Genomic DNA, 22,748 nt, shown 5'->3' with positions numbered 1-22,748 from the left:
ACCCATAAAAAAAATACAGGGAACCTAATTGTATTTACAGGTCACCTAGATGGCAAATAGTTTATCTGTATGTGGTTAAATGTCTGTATTAATCCAGGTGTTCTGTGAAGGCCCCGGGAGTTTGTCAAGTCAGGGTTAAGTTGAAAAAAAATATCGCCAAATTTGAAAATCTCGTGGAGCACTTCTCAATCCATCATCTTAAAGTGAGCAGCATATTTTACAACTGGAAATCAATCTAGACAGCCATTCACCTAAACTGAGCATTTGATAAGAGACGCAACCAAGAAGCACACAGTAACTCTGAAGGTGCTGCAGAGATCCACAGCTCAGGTGGGAGAATCTATTTTAAGTATAAGCATTCCTGTGTTTTTCTGTTTACTATTTGGCACATGGCATGTAGGGGACACAGCAAACATGTGCAAAAAGGTCCACATGTAAAACACGACATGAGGCTGAAAAGTAACACTGCGTTTCAACCTTGAACATATCATCCTGATGAAGAAACATGATGGTGGCAGGATCATGTTATAGGGATGCTTGTTTTCAGAGGGAAGCTGGTCAGAGTTGACAGGAATACAATATCTATAAAGACCACAAATACAGGGCTTTCTTGGAAGAGCAACTTTTAGAGCTGCAAAAGACTTGAGACTGGGGCTCAGGTTCATCTTCTAGCAGGACAGTGACCTCAAACATACAGCCAGAGGTACAATGGAATGGTTTTCAACAAAGATTATTCATATGTCGTTTCACCTAAATCCATTTGAGAAGGTTTAAGGTTACTTTGTTTTTGCCCGTATGTTATTTGTAAAGTACGGCAATACTCAAACGCTCAAGACTCCATAAATCAAATTAAAGGACAAAGAAGAGGAGAGAAAGGCTTAATAATCAAATTAACTGAGCTTATGGTATTTGGTGAAGAGGAAGGGCCAAAGTTGTGGAGACATACAGTACAGACCAAATGTTTGGACACACCTTCTCATTCAAAGAGTTTTCTTTATTTTCATGACTATGAATATTGTAGATTCACACTGAAGGCATCAAAACTATGAATTAACACGTGTGGAATTATATACTGAACAGAAAAGTGTGAAACAACTGAAAATATGTCTTATATTCTAGGTTCTTCAAAGTAGCCACCTTTTGCTTTGATTACTGCTACGCACACTCTTGGCATTTTGTTGATGAGCTTCAAGAGTTAATCACCTGAAATGGTTTTCACTTCACAGGTGTGCTCTGTCAGGTTTAACAAGTGAGATTTCAAGCCTTATAAATGGGGTTGGGACAATCAGTTGTGCTGTGCAGGAGGTAGATACAGTACACAGCTGATAGTCCTACTGAATAGACTGTTAGAATTTGTATTATGGCAAGAAAAAAGCAGCTAAGTAAAGAAAAACGAGTGGCCATCATTACTTTAAGAAATGAAGGTCAGTCAGTCCGAACAATTGGGAAAACTTTGAAAATGTCCCCAAGTGCAGTCGCAAAAACCATCAAGCGCTATAAAGAAATTGGCTCACATGAGGACCGCCCCAGGAAAGGAAGACCAAGAGTCACCTCTGCTGCGGACGATAAGTTCATCCGAGTCAACAGCCTCAGAAATCGCAGGTTAACAGCAGCTCAGATTAGAGAACAGGTCAATGCCACACAGAGTTCTAGCAGCAGACATATCTCTAGAACAACTGTTAAGAGGAGACTGTGTGAATCAGGCCTTCATGGTAAAATAGCTGCTAGGAAACCACTGCTGAGGACAGGCAACAAGCAGAAGAGACTTGTTTGGGCTAAAGAACACAAGGAATGGACATTAGACCAGTGGAAATCTGTGCTTTGGTCTGATGAGTCCAAGTTTGAGATCTTTGGTTCCAACCACCGTGTCTTTGTGCGGCGCAGAAGAGGTGAACGGATGGACTCTACATGCCTGGTTCCCACCGTGAAGCATGGAGGAGGAGGTGTGATGGTGTGGGGGTGCTTTGCTGGTGACACTGTTGGGGATTTATTCAAAATTGAAGGCATACTGAACCAGCATGGCTACCACAGCATCTTGCAGCGTCATGCTATTCCATCCGGTTTGCGTTTAGTTGGACCATCATTTATTTTTCAACAGGACAATGACCCCAAACACACCTCCAGGCTGTGTAAGGGCTATTTGACCAAGAAGGAGAGTGATGGGGTGCTGCACCAGATGACCTGGCCTCCACAGTCACCGGACCTGAATCCAATCGAGATGGTTTGGGGTGAGCTGGACCGCAGAATGAAGGCAAAAGGGCCAACAAGTGCTAAGCATCTCTGGAAACTCCTTCAAGACTGTTGGAAAACCATTTCAGGTGACTATCTCTTGAAGCTCATCAACAGAATGCCAAGAGTGTGTGGAGCAATAATCAAAGCAATAGGTGGCTACTTTGAAGAATCAAGAATATAAGACATATTTTCAGTTGTTGTTTCAGTTTCATACTTTTTTGTTCAGTATATAATTCCACATTTGTTAATTCATAGTTTTGATGCCTTCAGTGTGAAGCTACAATATTCATAGTCATGAAAATAAAACTCTTTGAATAAGAAGGTGTGTCCAAACTTTTGGTAGGTACTGTATATGAAAGACTTGCAGCTGAACTTTAATTTCATCATCGCTGTAACATGGAAAGCTTGGCAGTGGGAAAGTGGAGGGTTAACGATTTATATTCAGTTCATGGGGTTTTAGAAGGAATTTCTGCCTGAAATTACATACCTGAATTAAATCAAGTATAGCTCCACAGTTATAAGGTCTTCATGCAAACATTTTGTACCTGTGTAAAGGTAAGACATAAAAGAATATTTTTTCAAATGGAAGCACTATTGCAACTGTTACTATGTCTGATGTATTTGTGATTAAACAAAACAAAAAAACCCACAAAGCTCAAGGTTAAAAACAAATTAATAAAAAATACTTTTAAAACACTCCCCCTGCACTCGGGAGGTGTTCCAGGCACGTCCCCCCGGGAAGAGGCCCAGGGGACGGCCCTTCCAAAGTCATGAAATAACAAATAATGCTTATGGCTAGTTCTCACCACAATGATCTAGTGCGGTACATTAGAGCGTGGATTTTTACATTACCAATCCCCTCCTTAATGTACTAAACTTTGTCCTTGAAGTTGACGGGAGCCTGACCTGACACTCCAGAAGGCCAAACCTCCAGACACACAATTTAAATTTGATGGAAAGCAGGTTAGAGATGGATTGCACAGATTTTTTTCCCTTCTCAGCACGGCAACAGTAACCACATCAGCAATAGTGAGACAGCGGTGCTAAAATTAATTATACACAGAAACTTAGTCTCTCCTGCCACCCCATCAAAAAACATCATCGCCAGCCTTGGAAGACATTGAGGCAGTTTTGCTGCCATTTCTTCAGGTAAGTGATCATGACAGTAGTAACACTAAAAATGAGATGGAAAAGAATGAAAAAAAAAAAAAAAAAAAAAAAAAACACCTCTGAAAATTGAAGTTTTAATGAAACCGTCAGCACATATATTTGCTCTAAGCCAAGTTTTGTAAAGGCAGAGAGTGTAAACAAGGTACTGAGCTTGTGAGATATAAGTGATAGAAAAGGAAAGGAGGGGGGTTAAAAAAAAGTAAAGAGCAGGAGGATTTGTCTTATGGTGAAACGGCGCAGACGCAGGGGTAGTGCTGTTCATTTAATGCAAGGTTAGGCAGGCCAAGCTGATGAATGGACTGTCGGCGAGAGAACAAAAGCAGGCGTTCAATCACAGGACAGGAGAGGCAGCAGCTCCCCTCTTCCCAATGCCCGAGCACTGGTCCAGGAGCAGTTTACCCTTCACACATTATACCCCTAACTACTAAAAAGCTACGGCCCATTCTGACAACAGATCTGTATCTTCAGGGTGGAAATGTGAGAGGAGACTTTGCAAACTCCCCAAGTGATTTCTATTACACAGGACACATTGAAAATTAAATAAATATCAGAGCATGAGTGAAAAATAAATCTTACCAATGGGGGGAAACATTTATTTTGTATGTGTGTGTTTTCACACACATTCTTTACAAGATCTGTGCAGTGTGATAAATTAGAAGCAAACCATACAAAAGCAGCAGCTAAAAAAATTTAATTAAAGGAAAACTCAACACGCCTTGCCCATATGATCGAATCATCTGTTTTGCTGCACTGGTCTCCAAATACGTCTGAACTTAGATCCTAGAAATAGAACTCGGATGTTTTCAATTACAGAGCTGAGAAGACAGGAAAAATGAGAGGATGTTTATGAATGCCATTATATCCACCAGCTTTACCCAGAGAGCACAGGCCAGAAAATAACTACGTATTGATTGTCCATTAAACCCATACATTCAACAGTGCAGCACACAGACACCACAACACAACACAGAGCCACTTCGACACAATAAGTAAGGTCTGTCACAGACAGAACACTTCACAAAGCATCAGGGTCTACAAAAATGGAGCTAATCTGTAGTTACAGCTTGTATTATATAGACAAATGTGGCTCAGACACAGTGGGAAGATGCTGTGAGGTCAGCCCAGACAGAGGCTGCCAACAACCCAAAAAATACATCTACAGGTCCTTCTCAAAATATTAGCATATTGTGATAAAGTTCATTATTTTCCATAATGTCATGATGAAAATTTAACATTCATATATTTTAGATTCATTGTACACTAACTGAAATATTTCAGGTCTTTTATTGTCTTAATACGGATGATTGTGGCATACAGCTCATGAAAACCCAAAATTCCTATCTCACAAAATTAGCATATTTCATCCGACCAATAAAAGAAAAGTGTTTTTAATACAAAAAACTTCAACCTTCAAATAATCATGTACAGTTATGCACTCAATACTTGGTCGGGAATCCTTTGGCAGAAATGACTGCTTCAATGTGGCGTGGCATGGAGGCAATCAGACTGTGGCACTGCTGAGGTCTTATGGAGGCCCAGGATGCTTCGATAGCGGCCTTTAGCTCATCCAGAATGTTGGGTCTTGAGTCTCTCAACGTTCTCTTCACAATATCCCACAGATTCTCTATGGGGTTCAGGTCAGGAGAGTTGGCAGGCCAATTGAGCACAGTGATACCATGGTCAGTAAACCATTTACCAGTGGTTTTGGCACTGTGAGCAGGTGCCAGGTCGTGCTGAAAAATGAAATCTTCATCTCCATAAAGCTTTTCAGCAGATGGAAGCATGAAGTGCTCCAAAATCTCCTGATAGCTAGCTGCATTGACCCTGCCCTTGATAAAACACAGTGGACCAACACCAGCAGCTGACACGGCACCCCAGACCATCACTGACTGTGGGTACTTGACACTGGACTTCTGGCATTTTGGCATTTCCTTCTCCCCAGTCTTCCTCCAGACTCTGGCACCTTGATTTCCAAATGACATGCAGAATTTGCTTTCATCCGAAAAAAGTACTTTGGACCACTGAGCAACAGTCCAGTGCTGCTTCTCTGTAGCCCAGGTCAGGCGCTTCTGCCGCTGTTTCTGGTTCAAAAGTGGCTTGACCTGGGGAATGCGGCACCTGTAGCCCATTTCCTGCACACGCCTGTGCACGGTGGCTCTGGATGTTTCTACTCCAGACTCAGTCCACTGCTTCCGCAGGTCCCCCAAGGTCTGGAATCGGCCCTTCTCCACAATCTTCCTCAGGGTCCGGTCACCTCTTCTCGTTGTGCAGCGTTTTCTGATACACTTTTTCCTTCCCACAGACTTCCCACTGAGGTGCCTTGATACAGCACTCTGGGAACAGCCTATTCGTTCTGAAATTTCTTTCTGTGTCTTACCCTCTTGCTTGAGGGTGTCAATAGTGGCCTTCTGGACAGCAGTCAGGTCGGCAGTCTTACCCATGATTGGGGTTTTGAGTGATGAACCAGGCTGGGAGTTTTAAAGGCCTCAGGAATCTTTTGCAGGTGTTTAGAGTTAACTCGTTGATTCAGATGATTAGGTTCATAGCTCGTTTAGAGACCCTTTTAATGATATGCTAATTTTGTGAGATAGGAATTTTGGGTTTTCATGAGCTGTATGCCAAAATCATCCGTATTAAGACAATAAAAGACCTGAAATATTTCAGTTAGTGTACAATGAATCTAAAATATATGAATGTTAAATTTTCATCATAACATTATGGAAAATAATGAACTTTATCACAATATGCTAATATTTTGAGAAGGACCTGTATTTTGTGCTTGCAACATGTGTTCAGTGTTTCTCAGGTGTGCTGAGTGACAGGTGCAACTTATTCCACTGACTGCTTGGAGGAGTACTTAAGCAGGAGGCTGCCAGCACTTTGACGCCAGAGTGTTGTGCCTTCAGAGGTAACAAGCTCAGCCAACACTATGTCTATGCTTTGTTTGTCATTTCCAAGTAAATTTGTTTATGCTCCTTCGCAGGCTGAAAACCTGAACTTTGGATTTACTTCGCTAATCACTGATTTCGTGTCCGGACGTTTCTGGACGAACAACGTTCTGAGGACTTTGTCTCCTAACAACTGTTTCCATCAGACCAAGCTGGCAGTTTCCTGTTTCCTGGACCTAGACTTAAGAGGACCCTGTCCACCCTCCAACGCAAGTATCTGCACACTGAACTCTCTCCTGAAATCACCAAGCTCAAACATCACCAAAGAAATCATCTGAACAATTTCTGTTTTGACAACCTAGACTCCGAATCCCTCTACCCCTGGCGACCTGACCGCACGCACTTAGTAAGCAGTTTACCTATCAAAATTACTCGTTTGCTTTGTCTCATTTAGTTCCCTGTTTTCAAAAGATCTCCTCCCCGCTTTCCATACAGTTTAAGATTCTTCAGTTCTCGTTTTCTGATTATTGTTGGCACAATAAAAACATAATTTCCCTTAATCTATCTCTCCGGAGTGTTCTTCTGTATGTGGGTCAGATCTATTATATTATATTCAGATCGGAACCTCCCATGTTACATACAAGGTAAGGAATTGTTTTCTTTGGTCTATGTAAAAGTTAAAATTTAGGAAATTAGATGTTTCTTTCTAGCCAAAGGTTTTCTTTTTCTCTATAATTCACATCAATGGTGTAATTTCCCATATCTGTGTATCCTTAAAGTGATTATAGTAATTTAGTTAGTTAGTATGGCCATTCAGAAATGACTGAAAGGATATGTGTGTCTTGGTTTAAATATCAGTGCGAAGAGTTCTTCGAATGACATTTTTGGATTTAATGCAGCTTGAACTTATTGTGAGGAAATGGAAAATTATTTATTTTTTGAGTGAGCTATTTGAATTTTTAAAGCACTAAATATCTGCAGCTGCACAGAGCAGCATACTGGTTTTTGGATTAAGGAAATTGTAATTCAAGTTTTACAGCTGTGTTGTGTTTTTAGTTTACAATAGTACCAAAATGTTCAATGTTTTGGTTAAAGCAGGCCGTTTTCTAGTGAAGCATCTGGTTTACTTAAAGTTTTAGACCATTCATAAGAAGGGAGACCGGAGGGTGTGTTCCAACTATAGGGGGATCAGACTTCTCAGCCTCCCTGGTAAGGCCTACGCCAGGGTGTTGAAGAGGAGACAGGCCAATAGTCGAACCTCAGCTTCAGGAGGAGCAGTGTGGTTTTTGTCCCGGCCGTGGAACACTGGACCCACTCTATATCCTCTGCAGGGTACTCGAGGGTTCCTGGGAGTTTGCCCAACCAGTCCACATGTGTTTTGTGGACCTGGAAAAGGCATTCGACTGTGTCCCTCATGGTCCCCCGTGGGTGGTGCTCCAGGAGTATGGAATCGGGGCCCTTTATTAGGAGCCATGCGGTCTCTGTACAAGCGGAGCAGGAGTTTGGTCCGCATTGCTGGCACTAAGTCAGACCTGTGCATGTTGGACTCCGGCAGGGCTGCCCTTTGTCACCTAGAGCATGCACTGGAGCGGTTTGCAGCCGAGTGTTGTTGGGGCCATCCATTTTGGTCGCACATTTTGACACACGCTCTCAACAGACGTCGCAGCTCTGACGTCACTGGGAGCATAAACCGGCTGAGATGCAGAGTTTCGTTGCCATTTGCCGCCTGTCTCACAGGACAGGAGGCGCATATCTGGAGAGACAAAAGCTAGCAGGCAAACTTTTGCTCCACAAGGCCATTCCCGGAAGAGCTTGAAAGCTGGAAATCTGTCTGATATGAGAAAATCAAGAGATTTATTTGCCAATCGAAGACCACACCGACACCCGGCGCAGGTGGAAACAAACAGAGGTTCTATGTCCAAGGAGATGAGTTTTCCTCCTTGTGCAATGCAGTCGACTAACGGTTCATCTTTTCCCCTCCTGGACGGATGAGAAATTATCGTTTTTTTTTCCTTTAATTTGATCCTTTTTAACCGGTGGAGAGCAGAAATCAACGTCAAAGTAATTTCGTTCTTTTCACATTAAGCCGGATAGGTGCATTTGAGGTCTGGGTAGGATGAGGCATAGTTAAAGTGATGTAGGATCACCAGCAGTTAATCTCAGGTATTAACTTGTTGCATGCAATACTGATTGAATTATGTTATGCTGAGCTGTGTTTTGATTTGGTGCGCAAGCGCTGCTGAATTGTGCGTGATTAATGTTTTGTCCGGCTGATCTCAAATCAGCCAGGAGTTAGAAGTTGGACTTTTAAAAGTTTTCATTCAAAGCAACTGCGGTCTGGGCCTCGCCCAACCACTCTTTGTTCCAGTTTTATTGCTGGAGATTTTCCACTGAGTTCCCGCCTTTTATGACCCTTTGTCAAGATTTGGGGCGATCAGCTGGTTGTGGCTAAAGGGGCGTGGCCCCACCGTTTTATCAGCTGATCGCTGCAATCGAGACATCAGAACACCAGGAGGACTTCTTTCCATTTAACCCAAATTACACATTTTGTCCATAAAACTGCTGGTTTGATCTTCATAGACACTAAATGCGCATATATATTATTTTATTTTCATTGTTAGGTAGTCATTTTTATTCCCTTTGTGTAGAATGGTGCTTGTTAGTTAGGTGAAGGTCTTTGGACCAGAATAATGGTATATCAAGATTATTTGGCTTCAATAAATCTTCATAAATATAATTAAGAGAAGCGATTGTGTTTATTTTGTGCAAGAGTGATTTATCTGTCAAAACAAGGTTAAAGTTCCCCCACCTTCGGTGAAGTGGTTGAATAAACAGTGACAGTTGGTGGTTTTGGTTAATAATTTGTAATTATTAAAGAGCTTTGACCCCATAATCACAACACCAGAGGACATCTTTGATTTCTATCCGTAAGTAATGATTTTTGGTAAAGAAATTTAATTTTTTCAAATTATGATTTTAAATTATAATTCTTGATGAATATTAATTAATCAATAATCATAATCCTTACAGTGTGAAGCGGCTGGGATGAGGATCAGCTCCTCCAAGTCCGAGGCCATGGTTCTCGACCGGAAAAGGGCGACTTGTCTTCTTCAGGTTGGAAGGGAGTTCCTGCCTCAAGTGGAGATGTTCAAGTATCTCGGGGTCTTGTTCATGAGTGAGGGAAGAGTGATCGACAGACGGATCGGTGAGGCTGCCGCAGTAATGGGGGCGCTGTGCAGGTCCGTTGTGGTGAAGAGAGAGCTGAACCGAAAAGCAAAGCTCTCGATTTACCAGTCGGTCTACGTTCCTACCCTCACCTATGGCCATAAACTTTGGGTCATGACCGAAAGAACGAGATCCCGGATACAAGCGGCTGAAATTAGCTTCCTCCGTAGGGTGGCGGGGCGCTCCCTTAGAGATAGGGTGAGGAGCTCGGCCATCCGGGAGGAGCTCGGAGTAGAGCCGCTGCTCCTCCAGATCGAGAGAAGCCAGTTGAGGTGACTCGGGCATCTATACCGGATGCCTTCTGGACGCCTTCCTCGGGTGGTGTTCCAGGCACGTCCCACCAGGAGGAGGCCCAGGGGACGGCCCAGGACACGCTGGAGGGACTATGTCTCTCTGCTGGCCTGGGAACGACTTGGGCTTTAAAAGAACATTTTTAATCAAGCACGATAACGTTTTTTTGTATTTTCTTTAAATTAACTTCTAAAAACTTAACTTGTGTTGTGCATTTTATTTTGTGACAAACTGCAATGTTTGCCTGTACTGTTCTTAAAGTTGACTTTTTAATAAAGTTGAGTGGGTTAAATTTGTTAGAGTGATCTACAAAAAACAAAAAATGTAAATGTTGCAATTTCGTAACCCAGTTATGTCAACTTGTTCCACCAAACAAAGTTGTTTAACTGGAATATGAGTATATTAATTTCAGTCAATGAAATACAATAACTTTAATACAACTCAATAATATTGAATAAACTGAATTAACCTGGCATAAGTAACACTGAGCATCTGTTAAACTTCACTTCACAGCATTAAGTTATACAAACTTAAGTCTACCGTGCTGGATTCAGTGAACTTCATTAGTTTGTCTTTAATATGTTAAATTAAATGTGTAATACTCTTACATTTAATCAGCTAGGTTTAGTGGAACCAGTTGACATAATTTGGTTAAGTAAATTCAACAATTCATTTCTTAGAGTGACAGACTTTAATGTATTCTTTTAGGATTTTATGCAATGGACCATCCTAAAGTAGTGCATTACTATAAAGCAGCAAGAAAATGCTAAATTACTTTCAAACGTTTTTAAATTAATAAAATCTTAAAACTGTAATGTGCAGAATTATTCAGAACTTTTTCATCTCAAACCTATAAATAAATTCCAGTACAACCAATTCAGAAGTCAGCTAATTATCACAGAGTCCAATTTAGTGTGTCGTTTAATCTCAGTAAAAACAGATGTACTTTGAAGGCCTCAGAGACCTCACACCATCCCCATAATCACACATAATACTGGCAGCATTGGCCGGTCCGGATTTTCTATAGCAGGAACAGGGAAACTCACTGTCAGTCCTTTAGCAGGTCTTAGATGTGTCCTTGCTCCAACACAACTGATTCAAATGTCTGAATTATCTCCTAAGCATGTCACCTTCCATGCGGAGACATGGCAACATCTGGCCCCACTCTGGACAACACTGGTTTAGATCACAGTGACCCAACCAAAGTCCACAACTAAAAAATGAAAATGTATTTCCACAGACACCCTCCTTTCAACTGGACTAGCGAAGATAAATGTCAAAAGTTTCAGTCTCTAGATGTTCCAAAAAGTGCCAAAAAATCTAAGTTTTTAATCAGAAGGACTGAATACATATTAATTGAAAAAAACATATTGCCATTTTTTTATTTTATTTTTGAACTTTTTTCTGAGTAAAATATCTGAAATATTTCCTGAAGAAGTAATTCCCTTAAGAAAACAACACTCCTGTAGAGCCTAGAACACAATCAAGGCTTTTCTGTCATCATTAGAGCCTTACAAAAATTGCCTTGTTCTGAACACTCTCAAACAGGAGTAAGAATATTTTTGATAAGTCAGATGACTGTAGAGTGCAGACCGGGGCATTAAAGATACGAGACCTACAATGAGTCTTTATAGTGTTGAGGTGAAGAACTCCCATGGTTTAGTACCCGTATGTTGTATATGGGTACAAACTGTGTGAAATGAAAGTCCTGAAAGGTGAGTACATCATTCATCTGCTTTTTGTCTGTGTTCACCTGAATATACTAATGCTGCAAGTTCAGAAGATTCAAGTAGATTTGAAGAGAAGCATGTTTTATATATTTGCAGGCTTCTGCAACCAGTTCATACACATTTATGTGTTTTTCCCTGTATAAGTTGGGCACCATCTGTGGGTTGTGCTCATATTAATCTCAGAGAATAACACAAAAAGCAGGCTATAAGCATTCACCATGTTGTATGACTTATCATTTGAAGTCACATTTGCTAATATATCTGATTGAATTTGAGACTCAATGAAATATCCAAGTGACAGACGACATCTTGAACCAAAGGGTAATCTCTCAGCATGGCTGACTAATGCCTTGTCTAGGTGCGATGCCTTGTTTTTTTGTTAGATTTATGATAAATGACAGGTGTTAAAAGTGGATGAACAAACTTGTTTGTTACAATGTGTTTTCTTTAATGTTTGAACCTAAGAAGGACAGCTGAGAAAAACATACACCAAGGTAACAACAGTCACACTATTTTTGCAGCATTAAAATGACACGAATAGCTGGTTAAACAGTTGCCTCGGAAGTTGTGCTTTCTTAAGAGGTTGCCACAGTATCTTCAGTGAGTCAAAAGTACTGTTAAGATGAGTCTATGGGTTTGTAATTCTTACCGTGCATTCTGTGGTTTTTGTTATCTTTAGGAAGAAATCTGCAGTAAACTCCAGCTCTGACAGGCACACTGTGTTACAGTCCAATGTCTGGTGAAATAAAAAAAGAGAAAAATGATGACAGTGAAAACAAATCAAGCAAAAAGTCAAATATAGCAGGGGATAAAGCTATGCAGCGTACAGTAAAAACTAAAATGGATCTATCAAAGCACTGGTGAACTCGAAAAAAAAAAAAAAACTAAATGTGAAGGCAAAATTTCTATACCACATGAAAGAAAACCTGTTGTTTTGCAAAGGGTTGAGAAATATAAATATACCAAAAACCTGTGCTAAACTGGCCAGGCGCATAATGGAGCTTCATCTGATAAAAAACAAAACATTACCCATTTATGATGTGCATACATCTGGTCAACATAAATAAAAATTCAACACTAAAAGATTTAGCAGAACGATACGTTACTGAAGTTAGCTTATATTCAGAAGTGTAGCTACGAGGGACTGGTTTAGTATTATTTTTGGTAAGTTAAATTAACTCTACTTCACGCTAAGATTTAGATGCAAACATGGATCAAACTATTCTACAATAAATACTAAAATTCAATTAACTTACTGTTACAATGCTTTCTTTGATGCCTAAACCAGATTTACTTTCAAAACCTGAACCTGGTCCAATCTAATCTAATTCAAATTCTAAAATTAAATGTTGTTGTAGCTCATAATGTAAAACTACTGTACTGTTCCGAGGTCCAAATGCCCTGAAGCAGTGAAATGACCTTCTTCAAAATGTCTGAAAGAGACTGTTTACCTCAGATGCCAAAAGTGGCCTTACATAAAAGAAGGCAGTCTTCTAAACTGAGCTCATGTTTGTGAAGTCAGAGACAACGATTAGAAAAAAATGAGATAATTTAGATCCTGGTTTTGCTTACCATAAAAATATTAGTTTTCACATTTTCTTGCTTTCTTTATGTATTTAGGTGTACAGTTACAATATTCTTTAAAAACATTCAATAACAACTACAGAAAAATTGTTTTCTTACATTAAATTTGACTTTACTACAGAAAAATTATTTTCTTACATTAATCTTGACTTTATGTTTTTACATCTATACAGGAGGCAGTCTAAATCACATAAAATATACGTGATTAAACACAAGTTTCTGCTACATGTCCCGAGATTTAAGCAAATCTTAAACATGACTGACATCTTGCATACTTGGTTGGCAGAAGTGTCTGAAAAAAGAACCTAAATGATTTTTCAGATTTGTAATATTAATAGTTAATTTAAGACATTTTTGCGACTTGAAAGAACTGCAGTGCAATGTTCTATGTGGAGATGAGGTGAATATTAGCCAAACGTCAATGTTGAGATTATGAATCTGAGAATATTATTTAATATTTAATCAAATAATATTACGCTCTGTTAAGGGTTGTCCTGTGAATACCAGCCCAGTAAGGCGATGGTATTAGGACAAAATAGAAAGGTGTGAGACGAGCTCTGACATTATTGAACAGCATAAACTCTGCACATATATGGAATGAATTCACAGTTTCTTAAAATACAAGAATTTATTAACAAAAATAAGTCAACTCAAAGTCAAACATATTTCAATCAACAAACTTTACTATGCTAAAACAATCCAACTAAACTACCAAGCAGAATTAAAGAATAACGAAGACTAATAGGCTATGTACAATATAAACAAGTTGATGAGAGATGATTGAAAATCATGACCAAAAGAGTAATGCAACATTACCATGCAATGTTTATGTTTGAGAACCAAGGATTATCTTGAAGGATCTGGAAATGAAGTTAAGTTAGTCTTGGAACTAACTTAGGCAATAATCAGCATACCTGTAGGTAAAATATTAGTTTAATAAAATAATGTTTTAAGAATGATCTGCTGAATAAAACCAACCATCTGGATGGCTAATTCTCAATGGGGTCTCATTGCTGCCTTTATTTATTAAAATATTTAAATAAATATTATTACGAGAATATTTTGGAAAAGAGCCAAATCTTTCTGGATAAATGGGGCTTAATGGTGTTTACTTAATTATCAAATTTAGTAAAATTATGTTAGGGACACATTATTTACTGGATTGAAAACTAACCTTTCTGGGTAATTATTTGGCAGCAAGCACTTGTCCTTACCTGTTAGCTGTTGAAGCTAACAAAGGAGGCTGATAGCTTAGCACCAGAATCAAACAAATACCTTTAAAAATACCGTCAATAAAAGGGTTAAAATGCATGAGCGCGGACGGCGCGTTATGATCAATCTTCTGTTTAAAATCAACCTTCAAGTAAAGTTTGTCTTAACTTTGAAAACATACAAACAAAGAACACAACCTGAGCAGCTGAGTTCAACACAAACAAAACTAAACTTCATGAAAATAAAAAACGTTCAGATCATTTCAACTTAAATCCTTCCCTATTACTCTCTGCCCAAAACCTAACCCCAGGAACTGTGGTGAGGAACATTGTGAAAGGCGGCGAAGTTTGAAGAAACGTCCACAGTCTTTAAAAGGTTAGCTACAGCTAACGTCCTTAGCTGTGGGGAGTGGCGGCTGTTCTGTCGGGCAGACCAAACAGCACGTTACCGTAACCATGGTGATGCGGCTCCTGCTGTCCTCTCAGGCAGGGAAACCCGCTTCACTCGGCTTGTAGAGACAGCGTCTCTACTGGGGACTTCTCTGGGACAGTTTGCTTCTGCAGGCCTCAGAGAGAAAGTAAGCAATGCTTATACCTTAATTTACCCAATTTTTATGAATGAATACCGGATTCTTTCAACAGTCATTCATCTGTACTTAACTTAGCGCATATGATCGATGATCGTATGACACCCTTGGATCCAGTTTGAAGAGTTTATGTCTTTTTTTGCCAGCAAAGAGACATTAGCGCGCTTGTCTCCTCCTATTCCGATGATCACCGGCGTGGAAGAGAAAGACTTGTGGGGGAAGTGGGGGTTTTATGTGGACAGTGGCATCATGGGAAGTTCGCTGTTACCCCCAATTCCTAAGTTATGCCGGAAGTGGGTTAATGCAATTTATTTTGAAAGTTCCAGAAAAGTCCGTACCGCATTTCCTGTTGTAACCCATGGCTGTGGGTCCCAACTAGAGGCTGACATTTTTTCGGGAGTCCCACGGGTCACGGGATTCCCACGGGAAACCCGCGGGACGGGATACAGCATCAGTAAAGATCCCGTGATTGGGACGGTACAGGATAAAAAATGAACGGGAGCAGACGGGAGCGGGAGCTAACTAATAGGAGGGAAATAAACTAGGATCAATTGTCTTTGGACATGTAAAACTGAGACTTTGTTATAAACTTTAAGAAAAAAAAACTTGGATCGACGCCGCCATTGTGTAGTTTTTTTCCAAGAAGCCTATACTATAATGTGAGTCAAACGAACTACACGACCCACAAGCCAACAGTGCTTCTGCTCGGTGTTTTCCACCTGCGTTCAGGATGGAGGGAACAAACGCAGGTGGAGAACTGGACGTGGTAAAATTGGATTTGCAACGTAAAGTCAGAAGTAAGGACTTATCTATTAAACTTATAGAGCTGACAGGAAAGTCGCAAATATTACCGAACTTCAGGAGAGTTGAATGTAGCGGTTTTAACACGCAGTCTGCTGCTTGTAAAACGTGTTTAGTTGTAATCAAGTTCACCAGTGATTAAAGGACACTTGTAAGACAGATTCTGGATTAAATCAGCCCTGCATCTCTTCATTCATCAAACCAAAAGTACCATCATGTGTCAAGTCTCATCTGACCAACAAAATTGCTGCATGTGCGCTAAAGATTTAAGAGGTAAGGTACGGAAGCCAGTGAGGGGACATGGGGAAATTTATTTATTTTGCGTCTCCACGCAATACTTTTGCGTTCGGCATTTTGGAGCAGCAGCACAGATGACAAACTGCTCATAAAACAAACACTGATATGTGATTGATATGGTTTATTTGTCATATGCAGGTTAACACGCAGTAAACAATGCGATAAAATGCTTAGGATAAGAAGAACCGTTCAAATCACGATAAAAACAAAAACACTAATGGCGTACAAAACAAAAGTACACATCATGCAGCAGTAATAAGCAAACAAAGTGTCACAGATGTGGTTTCGTGCAGTTTTATGGTCCAGAGTTCAGTAGTTTGTTTGACAGCTTGTGGATAAAAACTGTCTTTTAGTCTGATTGAAGATCATTTTATTTAATGCTGATTTCAAAATAAAACTCAATAAATCTCAAAACGGGTGTAGTGTTTGTTTCAATTTTGCAGTTATCTGGTTTGGAAACTATCCCACAAAGTATTGTGAAATAACGCAAAGACTATTGCGTGGGGACACAAAAGAGAAAAAATTCCCCATGTCCCCTCGCGGACCTCGTAGAAAGGCTTCATCAAGGGAAGATATTAAATAAATATGTTGTGAAATAGAAAAAAAAATGAATGTACCATTAAATGTACAATTTATTTAATACATCATTAAATATTAAGTGTACCACTAATTACGTCATGTCGTCTTTAAAATTATACTTAATTATTCAGTGGCATATTTAATTGCATTATAGTCCATTTCATGATATAATGGTACATTTATTGTTTCTAATGATGTATTAAATAAATAAATGGTACCTTTAATGGCACATTTAATGTTACATTTCTTTCATGTTACATTTACTTCACTTATGGGACATTCACAACATTTATTTATTTAATGATGATTTTATTGTATTAATTTTGTCCAGTTTGACCCTCCATTCTTGATGCCTGTATAGGAGGTCATGTTAGAATTTGAATCAGGTGTTCTGGAGCAGACAAACATCTAAAACTTGCAGGGAAGGGGTCCCTGAGGACCAGGGCTGTGAACCATTGAGGTACAGTTTCTAAATTATGAAGGTAATGCCTTTTGTCCTTTTGTTCAACAAGTACAGTTCTCTTGCTAGGTGCATTTTTCTTTCGTTTCAGCAACTTGAAACATAAAAAGTAATGTCATTGTTCAAAGGAAACAGTCACTTAATAAATAAGTAAAATACAACTATGTACATTTTGTTATTTCAACTAAGATAGGCATGGTCTGTTTCCTTGTTTGATATTTTATTATTTCTTCATTATTATTCTTTTTACTTTAACTGGCCTTTACTACAGCTAAAAACAGGGACCTAACTGGTCCTTCAAAGAAAGAAATTGCCAAAAGACTAAATGAAGAAAACAAAAATGGGAGTGGCACAGGAGTGGGAGTCGTTCTGAATGGGAGCGGGACGGGAGTGGGAGTCAATTTACCAGGAGTGGGACGGGACAGGATTTTTTTCGTTATGCTGGCCTGGGATTGGGATGGGACAAGACATTTTTCTGTGGGAGCGGGATGGGACAGGAGAGAAAATCCACTCCCGTGTCACCCTCTAGTCCCAACATCAATAAGCTAGTTATTGTCACAAGTCATGTACATCCCTCTATCGTCTTTCTGTAATGGGGTAAAATCCTTATTAACTGAATCTTACAGCTTAGAAAACATTTTGTCTCTGATTTTACTGGACGTGTCTTGTGGAGTCCAAATTTTCACTAAATACCAGATTGTAGGAAAACTTAGCAACAATAACATATGGGGTTCTTATGTAATTTAAACACAAATGGGACAAACGATTTGAATCCTGTAAGAAACAGAGAGCTTGTAATCATATGTTTTTACGAGACTTTTGAGCAACACCCAAGGAATTTCAACAACAAAAAAATCCACACAAATAGAGATCTAAAACGACAGCAAGTTAATATTTCTGAAGTTAAACATTTCAATCTGTTCTCACTGAAGAAAAAAACCCTAATCTGTTCAATTTATAATTCCACAAAACCACTATCAATTTTATGGAATTGCAGCCAGCACTAATGGAATCCTATTGGATCGTATCAACAGGACGCAATAGATGAAAGTCCTTGTAATTTGGGCAGAAGGGGTAACTATTTGTCACTTGAGGGGAGAAGCTATCAATTAGAGGATTCAAATTCCATTACATCAAAGTTCTCCCCTCATTCATCACCTGCCCTGATGGGTTGAGGACGCAACACTTATCAAAGACACTAACTGGCAAAGGACCGCAGAGCCAAGAGCAAAGAGCATCCCTGGACATTTTTCGTTCTTAAATTTAATTCTGCTTTACTGGGTTTGTTGGTGGGTGTGTAGGTTTTATCTCAGTGAAACGTGTGCAATCACTTTGTGAAAACCCCTCTATTTAAAGTCCGCTGAGAGTCATGACGTTTTTCTAAAAGAAACTTAAGCAAGGACTAGTCAGATCCATCACCCAGCCTTATAGCATCCCCACAAGCACTTCGCTAAACTTCATGGCCCTATCTATCGCTCCACCACTATCTCTGGGTTTCATTTTCTATATCTAACAACTTGACTCTTGCAAACGCAATTTTTCCGTGTCTGCAAAACACACATTGGGAGTTACATAATTGCCTGGCAATGTTTGCCTGCTAAAATTTTGAACTCTTACATAACTTCTTTAGGATGCGAGTTAATCGAAAAGCTTTCTGGTAGAGCAGTGTGTTTTGTTTGTTGCCATCAGAGTATCTTGATAACATATCCACATATTTAAATTTTCCTCCTTACAAAGTTCTTGTTTTTACTCTATCCATACACTTAAATGTTTCAAATAATCAAACAGTTTTTATAATCAGATACGCATTCCCTAAGAACTACAAAAGGCATTTTTCAAATGATGATTTTATTTATTAAAGGAAAATAGCTACTGAACACAACTTAGCCCTGTGTGAAAAAGTAATTGTCTCCTAAACCTAATAACTGGTTGTGCCACCCTTGGCGGCAACAACTGTCATCAATCTTTTGCGATCAGTGAAAATGAGTCTTGCTGTTGAGGAATTTTGGCTCACTTTTCTAAGCTGAATTGTTGGAATTCAGTCGTAATGAAGAGCTTTCAGAATATCAACTGCATTTAACTCAGGACCTTTTGTCTAGGTAACTCTAAAACTTATATCGTTTTGCTTTTTGTTGTTGCATTCATTGATTTAAAGACTGACTTGCTGGCGTGCCATAGATCATTGTCCTGCTAAATAATGATGGCCAGACATTTTCCATCAAGATTTTCTAACAGAAAGCAGAATTCATGGTTCCATCCTGAAACAGCAACAGCCCTAGAAGCCAGAAGTTAATGGGATGCACATCTTCCAGAAAGTTTCAATTTTGTCTCATCAATCCACAGAAAATGTGAACGATCGCCACTGCTCCATGTTTTCTCTATTTTTAGATAATAGCTCTCAGTGTTTGTCACTGGACTCCAAAAGTCATAGAAATGGCTTCATAAACCAGCAAGACTAATACATGTCAATGACTTTATTGTTTGACTGCAAGTGAAACTCATTACGTTTTTGACATTTTAGTCCATTTTAATCCAGTTTAATCCATTTCTTTTTTTTTAGGGTGTATTCACACCTGCCACTTTTGGTCCGCTTTAAACAGACCAGAGTTCGTTTCCCCTGTTGGTCCGGACCTTTTGTGCAGGTATGAATACACTCAAGCGCTTCCAAACGGACTCTGGTGCGGTTCACTTATTGTCTGAATACAAACCGGCCCCGATCCGAACCAACTACAGAAAACGTACGTCTCTTTGGACTTAACAAGCCACCGTAGCCGGTATCAAAGGTGTACGTTGTACTGAAATCATCATACCTGATAAGCTGTATATTGCTTAGCAACTCTGCTGGCATGTTGTGGGACAGGACACATGCATTCTCCAATGCCATTCCAAAATTAGAAATAGAACTTTGCAAAATCTGCGTTTAATGAGCTGACTCTCACAATAATATTGCAGCTGTAATAACAGCACAAATATGCAGGGCAGAGTTGCTGTACAGTTGTTTTCCTACATTTCTGGGTCTGTGCTGTGTCCCATCCTGGTCATTTCTGTCCAATGGGAGCACCCGCGTGGCTTTGTTTAGAAGTAATAGTTCACTTGCAAAAAGTACAATGTGAAAGCAAACCGCACCAAACAAAAAAAGAAATAAAGTCAATTTTTGGTCTGGACCAAACAAGCGGACTAATGGACTTTCCTGGTGTGAAAACACCCTTAGATTGCTGTTCTTGGCTAATCTGTGTATCCAACCATAATATCCAAGAAAATGTAAACATATTAAGGCCTTGTTAACACACCAATGATCCATTGAAAATAGTATTGTTTTTTAAGAAATCTACATGACAACGTTTTGACTATGATCTCAGTGCACAGAACACAGAGACAGTGGAAATGTGAAAACGGTGTAATCCCCCACCACACCACTAGTAGACGGTGTGTTCTTTGATGCTCAACATGCACAAACACTTCCTGAGTAAAACACGGAGAAGAAAATTAGCACTTTGGTGGAGAAACGTTAGATTCAAAAGAACCCAGAGCACAAATAGTACTCTGTAATCATCATTGTTATTTTTGATATCTTCTTCTTCTGTGCGATTTAAACTGGTCAGCATTCATTATGATGTGCGCATTAATTTCTGCTGACAGCAGTCATAGTGCACATGTGCCAGGACTTCCCCATTCAAGATCCAGTTTTTCCTGTTTACATAAAAACCTGGAACCAGTTTTCAGATCGTGCTGTTTTCAGATCAAATGCTTTTGTCGTGTACACGAACAGTAGAAACACTACAAAACTTTTTTCATCAAAAAACGTTGACGTGTTAACGGGCCTCTACTCACAGGGCTAGGGCCATGCTATGATAAGAAACAAACAAATCAAAACAAAATGGAACATTTGTTTGCATTTGTGCAATATCTAGCATATTTAGTAGGATCACTGTCTAAAGAGCTGCCAACTAAAAAAAGTGTTGTGGAGAACATGACTGGCAAAAAACAGCAGGCAGAAACCTTTTGGATGAGTACTAATAGCACTGCAGCATTTTTGCCTGCGCACTGAATAAGGTTTTCCAGATTTTTCTGATTGGTTGTTGGGACCGTAGTGTGAGTCTTATTCCCATGTGAAGGGGCTCTTACTTTTGGATTTGTTAGATGTTTACCTGTATGACTGCAGGTTCAGAGATGAATGTCTCTGCATTCACTACTTCCACCACAGCCTCAGGCACCACAGCCCTCTTCATGCATGCCATATTGAAGCCATATACATCATCCCAGAATGCAATGCGATCTTGGTGCTTCTGTGCATCTCCCACAGCGACCAGGCTGATGTTACAAAGGTCTGGGTACACTGTGAAGAGAGGAAAAAATGTGGCAAAGCTTTTATTCCTTTTGTTCCTCAAACATATTAATTAAGACTAATACAGTTAAATCAAAAGATTGAAGGCAAATTGATTTTTGAGGTTTGACATGAAAAAGATGATAAAGAATATGTTTTAACCAAAGTCAGAAAACTGAATTAAATATTTTAAAGATCTTAACTTTCTGCCCAGACAGCAACGAGTTAACGCATTAAGATATTTATTTTACTCTAGACAAAACATCATTAGTCATAACTAGAGGAATAGGCGGAAGGTTCTGGTCTCAAAAAGTCTATTCAGTAATGAGATTTTTTTTTGTTATCAACAAATTTAATGTCTAACAAACCACTCAACAAATTCAATCACAGAACGGTCTGGCATGCTGTGGGTATGGACATTTACATCAATTTTATGATTGTGCTGTAATGACTGGATCCATCAAATATGTACAAAATATGGCTTGTTGACCATTTGTCCTACTTTAATTTTTCATACTTTATTTTGCATATATCAGAAAAACTTAATCTTATTTGGTCTTTACAATCATGTCAGATCTCTCTTTCACAAAGTTAGAAACGTAGCAGTTGAGAAAGGCATAACATTCCTGCCTTAAACCTGCCTGTGTGAAACGGTGTAAATAATTTCTGAATACTCCTGAACCCAATAAATATCTAATTAAAAACTTTGCAAGTGGCTTTTTTTTGTAATTGTAGTGGGATGTTGCAAAAACAATGAAGTACAAAGCACAGTGTTAATGATAATATTCTATGTATGGCATAATATACTGCAGATGTGTGGTAAATAAGAATAAAACAAATATGGTTCCCCATTTATTTTTCAATCAGACACATCACACAACTTTCTTTTCTTTATTATTCTCTTACGGCTTCAGGGTAAGGGTGCTAATAAACCTTTACAAAATCAATAAAAGCATTACTCTGCTTTTAGATTTAATTTAGCACCAAAACAAAATTATTCCTACAGAAAATGGGAAGATATAAAGGAAAGGTTTGATTAATGGCTGCACCTTTACCCAAAACAGCAGTGGAGTTGTTGTGAGGTATATCTGAAAGTTTCTTCCGAGAAATGCAAGCAAAAATGAACACCTGGCAGATTATAGTTTCATTGTAGAATAGCAAGCGGAGGTGCTGTTTCAATTTCATACAGAGTTTGTTAAAATTGAAACTTGTCTGAACCTGCGACTCTACAAAATTATAAGGAAATATTATGCAGCTCAAATGTCTAACAAAATCAATTTTAAGACATGGGCTTCAAATTTTATATATTTCCTTACTAAATAAAAATGAAAAAACTCTTAAAAACAGGTTTTTAGCCCTTTAAGGCACA

General features: G+C 39.1%; 1 protein-coding gene across 1 annotated transcript in view; it reads right to left on the bottom strand.

Annotated features, from left to right (window-relative positions):
- The window catches only part of prmt3 (protein arginine methyltransferase 3), an 87,018-nt gene that overhangs the window by 23,854 nt on the left and 40,416 nt on the right, over positions 1–22,748 (bottom strand). Inside the window, exons 12-13 of the mRNA XM_047363882.1 lie at positions 21,204–21,391; positions 12,186–12,272 (exon numbers count right to left, since the gene is read on the bottom strand). Coding sequence (XP_047219838.1) covers positions 12,186–12,272; positions 21,204–21,391 — 275 coding nt within the window. The remainder of the gene's footprint in view (positions 1–12,185; positions 12,273–21,203; positions 21,392–22,748) is intronic.

Source organism: Girardinichthys multiradiatus, chromosome 4 (genome assembly GCF_021462225.1).
Source record: "Girardinichthys multiradiatus isolate DD_20200921_A chromosome 4, DD_fGirMul_XY1, whole genome shotgun sequence".
In the NCBI taxonomy this organism is placed as follows: Eukaryota; Metazoa; Chordata; class Actinopteri; order Cyprinodontiformes; family Goodeidae; genus Girardinichthys; species Girardinichthys multiradiatus.
This window is presented reverse-complemented; position numbering and strand designations above follow the sequence as displayed.